Source organism: Beta vulgaris, chromosome 6 (assembly GCF_026745355.1).
Source record: "Beta vulgaris subsp. vulgaris cultivar EL10 chromosome 6, EL10.2, whole genome shotgun sequence".
NCBI lineage: Eukaryota > Viridiplantae > Streptophyta > Magnoliopsida > Caryophyllales > Amaranthaceae > Beta > Beta vulgaris.
Window position 1 is genome coordinate 2860721 of NC_079207.1, and position 11926 is coordinate 2872646.

The 11926-nt window shown below is 35.7% G+C and overlaps 1 protein-coding gene across 1 annotated transcript; it reads left to right on the forward strand.

Moving 5' to 3' along the window:
* Nucleotides 1-1151: 1151 nt before the first annotated feature.
* On the forward strand, nucleotides 1152-8196 carry LOC104894986 (squalene epoxidase 3). Its single transcript, XM_010681375.4, has 8 exons — nucleotides 1152-1700; nucleotides 4395-4506; nucleotides 4602-4776; nucleotides 4919-5087; nucleotides 5267-5488; nucleotides 5592-5867; nucleotides 6456-6734; nucleotides 7793-8196. Exons 1-8 carry the CDS (start codon nucleotides 1152-1154, stop codon nucleotides 7895-7897), a joined length of 1887 nt encoding a protein of 628 aa, XP_010679677.3. The 3' UTR covers nucleotides 7898-8196.
* The last annotated feature ends 3730 nt before the right edge of the window (nucleotides 8197-11926 follow it).

The window sequence follows — 11926 nt, forward strand, 5'->3', positions numbered from 1 at the left end:
GATATAATGTTTTCAAAAAATTATAATGGCTTTTTGAAGCATAATGTAGTTTAGTTGTTTCATTCTTCTACTAATCCAATCATTAGTTTTATTGAAACTTAATTGATTATAAGATTGTTTTTACTAGTATCATCTAACGGTTAACAACTGCCACAATAACTAATATTGTCAAACAAGTCCTAGGTTTTGATATGATTGCTCTAATGTTAACAAGCGTGGAAGTTAAAATGTTGCAACTAATAGAAAAAATAATAATATTATAAACATTACACAAACAATCTCAAATATTACCACCAATGACAACCCCATTTTGTTCAACTTACTTTCAGGCTTTATTTGGTTGGGTGTAAAATATTTTCAATGTAAAATGATTTTTCATGTAGAATATTTTACATTGGAAAATTCAAATACAAAGCTAAATTTTATTTGTTTGGTTCAATGTAAAAAAAGTTAAAGGAGAAGAGACTAGGGAGAGGATGGATGAAAGGAGAGTTAAAGGTTGCTAAGGAAGAGGGAGGAAAATGTGTTTTCCCTTCTTTTTGAAAGGAAAATAATTTTCACCTACAACTCTCTTGATGGAATAATTGCGTTTACTCCCCTTGCAAACCAATCAAACGAAAAATAAGAGAAAAAAGAGAACTCATTTTCATGGAAAATATTTTACACCCTAACAAATGAAGCCTTAGTCTTTATAAGACAGGAAAATAAGTTAAGAAAATGACTAATAATGTTTAATAAGTTCAGTTCAGAAAAAAAAGCAAAAATATAATTTAACACATTTACAAGTCACAAGACAACTTCAAATAAAGATTAATAAGTCGATTAAGTTCATATAAGTAAAAATAAGTTGAAAAATAAGAACCTGTTTTTTTCGGCATAAAACAATTGAATTAAATTGACGTGAACTGAAATAAATATTGATATGTGAGAGTAAAATTATTGTCCAAAACTAAACTAAGATGAACGGAAAATAAGGTAGGGAGGACAAACCCTAACACTCCTTAACGAGTGAAGCTAATCAAAACCTAACCGGGGAAAGACAAGTGTATAATTCAAAAGTGAAAAAAAGAGGTGAAATAACCCGCGAAAGCAACGACAACCACACATAATGAACAACCTACCATAATTCGGGAGGAAATATAATAAATGAAATGAAAGGGTCTCCATTTATCTTCTGCAACATTAAATCCAGCTTGTACATAATATCTCCAACGTCTTCTTCTTCTTCATTAATCTCTTTCCCTCTCATCCACAAATTTAATTCCCCCCTTCCTAATTATATATCCTTCTACAATCTTCCCACCTACAAATCAACCATTACTGCATATTCATTTTCATTTTCTCGAAAAAACACTCAAACTACAAGCAACAATATTAGGAGAGAGATTCATTATTCTTCAAACCTCCATTCTTTTCTTCAATTCCATTCTTTAGAGGTTAAATCTAAGATGATGATGGTGGTAATTGACCAATACATTGTTGGAATTTTTGTAATCTCTCTCCTAGGGTTTATTCTTCTTTTCTCTCTCTTCCGTGACGTTAAATCTAAGAGCAAGAAAAAGGATCGTCGGAGTGTTGTCGGAGATTTATCGGAAGTTGATCGGAGCTGCGATGAAGGACGTCATAATTCCGGTGAACCTGACGTCATTGTCGTCGGTGCTGGCGTTGCTGGCGCTGCTCTTGCTTACACCCTTGCCAAGGTGATGCTTATGCTACACGCTTCTTTTTTCTTTATTTGTTTTTTGTTTTATTTTAATTCCAGATTTGTGGATGTGTGTGGTTGTATTTTTGCCTGCAAAGTTGCAATTTGAGTTGCCTGTTTTGGATTTTTTTCCGGATTGAAATCTAACAAAATTTCCACTTGTGGTAGATAGGTTGGTCTGGAAGTTTCACAATTCACATGTGATATAATTTTATTATTATATGGTTTCAATTGAATATTATAATTGAGGAGATCGTGCAATTTCTTTTTTTTCTTCTTCTTAAAATCAAGGTATCCACCGTTGATAGACCTGAGTCAGGTAAAAGGCTGGCCAAAAATCTATTTCCATTCCCAGGTTGAGGATCGTATCCACGATCAATTGGTTAAGGGACAAAGTGAACAATCACTATGCTAAAATCATTTCGTCAATTTCTGAAATTAAGCTTCTACTTTGTCGCCCTTTTTTTTATCTCTTCCTTCCCAATAAGTACTTGCCAAGCTTATACCAGTCAAATTCGCCCCTTAAGTTGTTTCAGCCTTCAGGTTGAATATTGTGTTCAGAGCTCTTTATTTTTCAAGTAAACTCGTGTCAAGTTAGTGTTACCTACTGATTTAGACTGTGAGACCGGGTACGAAAATGCAATTCGCTATGTGATTTTGCTACGTACCATTTGTATGTACCAAATCGCCTTTTTGGGAACGCCTTTTATGTGGGTTTAGCTAATTATACAATATTGAATTTCTTATGATGCCACTGGATGACATATTGAACTTTTGTCATCAAAAGTGCTGCAGTGGTTTATTTTTTAAAGTATGTTAGATCTCATCTTTAGTTGCTTAATATGATATGTGGTCCTTATCACATTGGTTAGATCCTTATTCGTTACTATATCAAGAGATTGAGGGACTCCCACCTAACAGAATTTAAAAAAATCTTATTCCAAGAGTGGGGTTTAGTCATTTCTTGTGCTTCAATCTCTGCTGAAAATTGGGCATATACTGCCTCTTTTATAATCTTACTTAATCACCATTAGGGACAAATGTTTGCTTATAAGCTTCAAAAATCCACCCTTCTCTCTCTGTCTAGCTTATTTTTGGTTTGTATAATTCGTGCTCTGAAACTCAATTCAAAGTTCAAACACTTGTAGTAAGATTGCTCAGAAAACAAGACATTCCTCTGTAAAAGTAAGGAATTGCCTATTGTATAGAAAAAAGACTAAAAAGCGTATGTTCTGGCTATTGTTTTTGGTTCTTTTACCAGCATCAGCATAAGATATCACAGTGCTGGAAACATTAAGAGCAAGTTGTAGCCTTTTCACTTAATCTCAACTAAGGACATGGGAGATGAGCTACAATGACTTAACTTGTGTCTTTTGTAGTTTCTATATTTGCTTTCTGAAGGTCAAAATTAAATAATATTGATTCCTCTTTTTCACTAATATGACGTGAGATCTTGTGAGATTTGTCTTATTGTATATTTTCATAATATCAACTTTTATAGAGTTTTCTAATGATACGTAAGTAAAACATGTTAATGGTCAAATGCGTATTTTGGATACTGGTGAAAAAGCAAATGTAGCAAGTAAAACAGAAGACATGAAAACCAGGGTTGTTACAATCTTAAGCCCACTTGTCTTTAAGAGTAGCCGATTTGCTTTACACATTTTCATGTAAGGTTTATCCACCGTGTTTACAGTGACATGGTGACATGAAAAGTGTATATCCACCATGTTTGATTATGAAAATATAGTTTATATGTAAAAAAATCCTAAAGATCCTTTTAACCTGGATTTTGGTAAAACGTAAATAATGTTTTATGCAAATCCCTTGTGCAAGACCTTTTAACCTTAGTTCAAATGATATACGTAAGCTATAAAACCAGATTGATCAAGTTTAAGCCAAATCAACGGGAGCTTTGCACATTTTCTCAGAGAGCCACTGTAGACTTCTGTTAAGTCCTTGAAAGAAATCTTCCATTTCTTTGATGTTTGGTATACAAATAGGGGATGTGATTCATGCGAAATCTCATCAGCCCATTGGGTAAAATGAAAATTAGTGTAGATTGCACCTATTTACACTATATTAAGGCAGTTCTTATCCTCTCTTATTACGATGTGAAGGTTATTTGCTCCCTAAGGCAGCCTCACAGACTCACAGTATTGATTTCATAAAGAGAAGAGGAAGATATTTTGGACATTTTATTACACCTATCACTTATGTAGTCAAATAGTTAACCTTGGAGAAAGCCAAGTCTTGGATTTTCACTAATGAAGTTGATAATAGGGCTTGGAAGACCTTGCTTTACGTTCTTGACTTTAATGTACTAGGAGTAACTAGTAACTAACTTTACGAGGAAGGGAAGATATTCAGGGTTAACTACTGCAAATATTCTTGGTTCATGAATATGTTATTGCTGGAGTAATAAATTGTCACAAAGAAGTTATCCTTTCCTCTGGATAGTTCTCGTCTTCCATTTGAAGTCAAAGTTTCTAAGTTGTCTGTTTCTAATAATTAGGCTGTCAAAAAGTATATATTGATCTACAGTGCGAAATTATATTAGCATACTAATGGCCAAAACTAGCAAACTTTCTTGTCAATATGAGGACTGTCTGCAGAGTATGAAAGGATTACTTGTAAAGTTGTAATACTTGCCGCCCCTCTTTCTTGATTTGGACTTTTGCAGTGACTGCAGGATGGTCGACGTGTTCATGTTATTGAAAGAGACTTAAGTGAACCTGACAGAATTGTTGGTGAGCTACTACAACCAGGAGGATACTTGAAATTGATTGAATTGGGACTTGAGGGTATGCATGTAACTCGACCCTCAATTTTATTACAGAATCCTGCATCAAAGTGTTTTGGAACTCACTATAATTTTACATTTTCATCTGAGTTTCAGACTGTGTTGGAAATATTGATGCTCAAAGGGTGATCGGCTATGGTATTTTTAAAGAAGGGAAGCACATTAAACTGTCCTATCCCTTGGAACAGTTCCATTCAGATGTGGCTGGGAGGAGCTTTCACAATGGACGTTTCATACAAAGGATGAGAGAAAAAGCTGCTTCTCTTCCCAAGTACTTTGCTTTTCTTTTCTCTTTTCTTTTTGTTTCTTGGTTTCTTCAGAGATTGGAGCCTTTCACTTTCAAATGGTTTGCTGTAACAGTATCTCTTGTACTAATAACTGATTGAACTCCGTGTCCTTGGAGTTTCTTCTAGTGTGCGGTTGGAGCAGGGAACAGTTACATCGTTGGTTGAGGAAAATGGAACAGTTAAGGGGGTTCACTACAAGACTAAGAATGGTGAAGAGTTGAAGACCTATGCACCTCTTACCATCGTCTGTGATGGTTGCTTCTCAAATCTGAGACGTTCTCTGTGTTCACCAAAGGTAATGTTTTTCTTCTCAACCACTTCTATCCCACTGAACTAACCTTTTCTTCTTTCTTGGTCTTTTTAATTCTATGAGGGTTCTACTCAGATTTCATGTAATCAAATGTCTTTTGTTTTTGTTTTGCGTTGTTAGAGGAGATTTCATGTCTTGCTTATGGCGTTATCTCAATTTTATAGGTTGATGTGCCGTCACATTTTGTGGGATTGGTGCTTGAGAACTGCCATTTGCCATTAGTAAATCACGGGCATGTTATATTGGCAGATCCCTCACCTATCTTATTTTACCCAATCAGCAGTACAGAAGTCCGTTGTTTGGTTGATGTACCAGCTGGTGATAAGTTGCCTTCTATTGCGAATGGGGAAATGGCCAAGTATCTGAAGACAGTGGTGGCTCCTCAGGTCTGATGGATCTTTGTATATTATAAGCATATTTGTCTCTCTTTTGATTGTGATGTGAATCTTTCTGGTTTTCTGGTTTTAACAAGTCATGTTACTGATGTAGGTTCCTCCTGAAATTAGAGATGCATTTGTAGCAGCAGTTGACAAGGGGAACATAAGAACAATGCCTAACAGAAGCATGCCAGCTTCTCCTCAGCCTACTCCTGGTGCTTTACTAATGGGTGATGCTTTCAACATGCGGCATCCTTTAACTGGAGGTGGGATGACAGTGGCATTGTCAGATATTGTTGTGCTCCGAGATCTTCTCAGGCCTTTGCAGGACCTAAATGATGCCGCTTTGTTGTGCAGATATTTGGAGTGTTTTTACACCTTGCGCAAGGTAATTTGCATCATGTGAAAAGCATTACTTCAGAGTGACAACTATAATGATCCGTCAATTGTACACTTTTACTTACTTAAGTTTGTGTTTTCCTCACTTTATTTTCTCTTATTTTAGGTAATTAAATTTAGATAAGTTAAAGCTTAAGGCTAATGAATTCAAATAAGTTAAGGCTAATAATATCAGATGAGTTAAGTTCAAGGCTAACAATATCAGATAAAATAAGCATAGGGCCAACAAGTTTAGATAAGGGGAATTCAGGTTCAAATAAGTAGGTAAAATTTTTTAGGGCAAATAAGTTTAGCTAAGGGAAATTTAGGTGAAGTAAACAACTAAACACACCCTTAGTCAGTGCAATAGTCATAGTTGTCGCAGTTTCCCATACTCTTACTCCACAAGTTTGACAAGCGCCCTCCCCACCCCCCCTCCAATTTTTTTTTTTTTTTTTTATATATGTTAGCTGAAGTGGATACAGGTGAATTTCGCTGCTTGAAGTTCAGATATATAAGCGACAAAACTGGAAAAATCTATTCAAAGTTGATATGCAGAGTTACACGGTAACAACATAGTTTTTTCTGATTCTTGCAGCCTGTGGCATCCACAATCAACACTTTGGCTGGTGCCCTCTACAAGGTGTTTTGTGCTTCACCTGACGAAGCTCGTAATGAAATGCGTGAGGCATGCTTTGACTATTTGAGTCTTGGGGGAGTTTTTTCAAATGGCCCAATTGCTTTACTCTCTGGTCTAAATCCTCGGCCATTGAGCTTAGTTGCTCACTTCTTTGCTGTGGCTGTATATGGTGTTGGCCGCTTGTTGCTACCTTTTCCTTCAGTAAAGCGCCTTTGGCTTGGCATGAGATTATTATCGGTACAGTACAGTTTCTTTTGTCACTTATTGCTATCTCCAAGTTTACTCGCATGCTCATTACACATGTTTTCCTAGCAAATTGTTATTACTAGGAATATTGTTCTTTTGAAGTGGAAAAAATAGAACTTATCCTTGGCAGCATATGTAGTTGACTTGGGCTCTGTTTGAAAGAATTGGTTGATATGTTTGTTTAACGTTAAAAACTTATCTGATAGTAAGCATTTATGTCTGGTAAATCTAATTGTTAAACTGGATGATAACTTTAAACTAACATCATAAAACATTTGTTACATTCTATATATCAGATAGCTAGTTTTGGACAGTGCCAAAAAAATCAGAAACTTAGGCTCCGTTTGGTAGGGCGTAAAACGTTTTCCCGGAAAACTGTTTTCCTCTATTTTCAGTTTTACATTGTTTGGTTGGCAAAAGAGTGTAAAATCATTTTCCCTTGGGGTAAAATTACTCTCCCAAGGATGGAAAACCATTTTTCTTTCAAAATGAAGGGAAAGCTATTTTCCTCCTCTCTCTTGTACACTCCTCTCACTACCTCCTTACTTTCCCTTTCATTTTCCTTTCATTTCATCATTTTTTTTACATCGAACCAAACAACGGAAAACTAAATTTGGAATTGTGTTTTCCATTGTAAATTGTTTTCCATGAAAATCATTTTACACTGAAAATATCTTACGTCCTACCAAAAGGAGCCTCAAATATAAAACAGCTAGATGGACTTTTATCCCATGGGCAATCCTTATAGCAGAAGCCACTAAAACTGGTTTTCCCTCGAAGAACTCCCCCCTTTAAACACATCAAGAGTCAAGACTAACAAATGATTGTTTTAGAAATCATACAGGGGTCTTATTGGACATTAATAAAATGTTTGCATTGCAATTTAAATTCTAGCTCATCATTGCCAAATATTACATTGAACATTGTAGTTTAATTTATATATACTTAAACATCAATTAGAAAAACTAAGCATGGCTTGGGCTTACATACCTGGTAACCGAAATTTACAGCAGCGAGATTACTGATGAATTTGTCAAAATCTTATGCAGGGTGCAGCTGGGATCATCTTCCCGATAATGAAGGCAGAGGGACTGAGGCAAATGTTATTCCCTGCAACTGTCCCAGCATATTATAGGCGTCTTCATGTAAAATGATATCTTATAAACAATGAAGAAGACAAGTCACACACCCGTAATTGCTAACTAGTATGCTGCTGCTGAATATACCAGTCTGTGTCAAAGTTAATGGGGCTTTTGCTCACTGCTGCTACAGGGAGCAAACAAGTCTATCATCTATTTCCATCACATATAAGGTTGATATGTATTGAACTACACCCTATTGAAGTTTGAACATAATTCATTCATGAATATCAAGATCATATGTGTATGTTTCTTATATAGTCGAAACATATGTATTTATTTCAAATTAGTTATATTTAGTGTTGAGTCAATAATTATATGTTGTTATTACAGTCTGAAACCTAATTCTGACTGGTTAAGTGATTCTATCCATTTAAAAGATATGCTATGATCCCACGAATGAGATTCTCTTAGGTGATAATATATGCACCTGAACCTCTTCTAGAATTACATAATATAACTCGAGGATTATTTGGGTATTACCTAGTATACATACAAAATGAAGAGTCAGAAGAATCAGCATGACTGCACTGCGATAAGCTTGAATCATATGTTTTATCACAATGATAATGTCTATTACCCTGTATTCTTACAGTAGTTAAAATTTGAAACTACAGTTTAAACGCCAATCCATGGCACATTTAATCAGTCCATATGATAATCCAGATTTTAGTACACTCACAAACATGAAGGTAATGTAGTACTGCAGTAATGTCGAAATGTTTATCTTGTTAAACGTCGTCCCAAAATTATTTAAAATCGCCCCAAATTCAATTTTATAGACTATTTTACCCTTCCTTTTTTCCACACCACCCACCACCCCTTGCCACCCCCTGCAACCCCTTGCAACCACCAGCCATCACTACCTCCCCACTGCCATCCGCCACCTCCTCCACCACCCACCTGGAAGCAGTCGAAATATTTTTAGGACAATGGGGGAACGTCTGGCATGGACGTTCGGGTCATGGTGATGGGGCGAACGTCCAGGCCAGAGGTTCGTCCATCGTCCTAAAAAGATTTTGACTCCTTCCAGGTGGCTGGTGGGTGGATGTGGCAATGGGGTGGTGGTGGCAGAAGTTGGATGGTGGTGGAGTGAGGTGATAGGTGGTGGGGGTGGTGGTGGTTTAGGGAAAAAGAAGGAAAATGTTAGAGATGTAATTTTAACTTTTTTTGGGGTGATCTTTAAGTATTTTTATGACGATGAATAGAAGTTCAGCTTTAGCAGAATGAAAGATGACTTTAGAGGCTTCTCCAACGGCACAGCTCCCCTGTAATTTATCAGTCTATTGCCAATTAATCACACTCATATTGCGTTAATTCCAAAAAAGAAAATATGTGAGTCTCCTGCTGATTATTGACCTATTAGTTTATGCAATGTAATCTATAAGCTGGTGTCTAAGGTGCTTGCAAATAGACTGAAGAAAGTGCTTCCTCTTATTATCCATGAATCGCATAGTGGATTTGTGCTGGGTAGATTAATTACTGACAACATACTAGTAGCATATGAGTGTTTTCATTACTTGCGCAAGAAGAAAACAGGGAAAGAAGGGTATTTGGGCCTCAAATTGGATATGAGCAAAGCTTATGATAGAGTGGAATGGTGTTTTCAGGAGAAAATGACTGTTAAAATGGGATTCCCGGATTGTTATGTGAAATTAATTATGAAGTGTGTTCAATCTACCTCTTTCTCTCTTTTGGTGAACGGACAGCCTTCTAGGAATTTTCTGCCCACTAGAGGCCTGCGACAGGGTGATCCTTTGTCCCCATTTCTATTTATTATCTGCGCGGAAGGTCTTTCTACTCTCCTACGTGATGCTGAAGCAAAAAAATAAATTCATGGGTTAAAAATTGACTGTTTGAAGCTCATCTCGCATCTGAAAAAAGGAGTGAAGGAAAATATTAGTTTTGGCTTTATTGTATCGGATATTTTATTCTTTGGTAGCTTTTGCTTATCTTTATCTTTTAATCATGTTCGTAGGGACGGTAATAGGGTGGCTCATAAGCTAGCCCAGTTGAGCAAGGAGTTTAGGGAGATGAGGGTGTGGATTGAGGAGGTTCCACACGAGGTTTGGGCCATTGTAAACTCTGATTTGATATCTATAAATGAGTAGGTGTGTGGTATTTCTCCATCAAAAAAAAAAAAAACAAGATCTCACATGAAGATTTACATATTGTCAAAATCTAAATGGTGGACCATTGAATCGTGTAAACCAGATATTCTCTGATCCACTAGAAATATATCATGATTACAATGTTATAGAATATTCAAATAACATCAAAGATATTTTAGGAGTAAGGATTCTCTTTACTCTTGAGTCCTTCATCTCTTTAGAAGTGTTGCTTGTTTAGTTGGGTCAAATTGAGCCTACGAATTAGAAATTTCTCATAGAATACTGATTTGTACATCTCAAAGAATGTTGCATCGTCTACAAGCTCATCTTAAGTAACCAAATAGAACTAAAGTAATCTTCCCAAATCAATAGTGATCTACATTGTTTTTGTCAACTTGTATTCTCTTTAATTTCCAAGTATAATATTAGTAGCTCTATTTTTTTTACGGTCATATTATATGACTAGGGAAAGTTCGTAGTCTATCTTGCAACAAACAATAAACACATTTTTTTCTCTTTTTGGCAAGTTGTAACAATTAGTTGAATCTAGTAGAATAAGTTGTCTTCTTTACCTTATTATATTTTGAAGTTGGTGAAGGGTGGAGGTCGATTGGTGTCAATGTATATGTAACGCCAAGTTGCTACCTGCTAGCTAGGCTGGAGGCTACTGCTACTACCATATTTTCTAAAATAAAAATTGGACAAATGGTAATATATGAATTGTGGATATTAGTTGTCTTTATTGTAAAATATTCTATAACATGATGAGACTTATTGAAATTTCACACCAAACCTCATATGGGAAATAAATTTTAATAATGGCCAATGATTCATGTTTCTAATAACTAAATTAATAAGTAGTGACATTATATTTTGTGTATATAGGATAATTTTACTATATTTCTTTTTCCAGGAACAGAACCTATAACAAAAATAATTTTTTTTGGGACGGTAGCTCTGAAAAGAAAGATTGTCAATCTTTTCTTTCATCTCTGAAGAAATACAATCGGATGGGGTTAATTCAAACTCCCTTTTTAACTGTTAGCAAGAACTTGTTTTGATTACATATCATAAGAAATTCGAATAAATGCTTCAAATGCTAGTAGTTGGCCGCCATGACCATGACGACCTTAACCCGACATCGATGCCATATAGCTAAGAGACTCTATGTGAGTAATTTGGTCCATGCCCAACCGACTGTTCTTGCATACGTCAAGAGTGTAACATTCAAATCTATGAGACTAACATGTAGAAAATGTATAGTTTGATAGCTTTTATATTGGACTAGTGTTTAGTGGGTATATAATAACTCCCTTGTACTAATCATTAGATATTCACATTTACTCTATCATTGAGAAACATATTTACTATTATATTGTAAGAGTAGGTGTTAGAGTGCTAAAATGAACATGCATATACTTCAGACTTGTACAATGAGTCATATCGGGTCATGTTGTATAAGGGTCGGGTATGTTGTTGTTAACAAACCAGGTCGGTCTCGGGTCAAGGGCTACATTGACCCGACCCGACCCCAAACCTATTTTTTAGAGTAAAATTAGGATAAGAAATCTGTTTGTTTCTTGCGAAAACCAGTACAGCACATTATCAAACATTATTTTATTGGAGTGAGCAATTTTAGGCCTTGACAAAGCCCGATCAAGAACATTGAGTTCTTTCCATGTCCCACTCTTCAAATAATACACAGTGATATTATACTTAGCAAATGAAGCAAGAATCTTGTTTTAACACCTTCAAGCCATTACGTACTGTTTTAACATGCATCATGCTAGCTCCCTAGTAGTATAAAGCTAGAGGTTCGTTGTTGTATATACAAGTGTTGTAGCTCATAAATTTTTGGAAACTTTGAGTTGCTCCCTAAAAGGCTAAAACATAAGCATAGAAAAGTTATCATCCATGGATATAGAGCTAAAGG

Excerpts from the sequence above, each read along its gene's own strand:
- LOC104894986 (XM_010681375.4), top strand. The coding sequence starts at position 1,152 with ATGAAAGGGTCTCCATTTATCTTCTGCAACATTAAATCCAGCTTGTAC. Across the intron at positions 5,489-5,591 it reads AGACAGTGGTGGCTCCTCAG|GTTCCTCCTGAAATTAGAGA; the intron begins GTCTGATGGATC and ends TTACTGATGTAG. Across the intron at positions 6,735-7,792 it reads TTGGCATGAGATTATTATCG|GGTGCAGCTGGGATCATCTT; the intron begins GTACAGTACAGT and ends AATCTTATGCAG.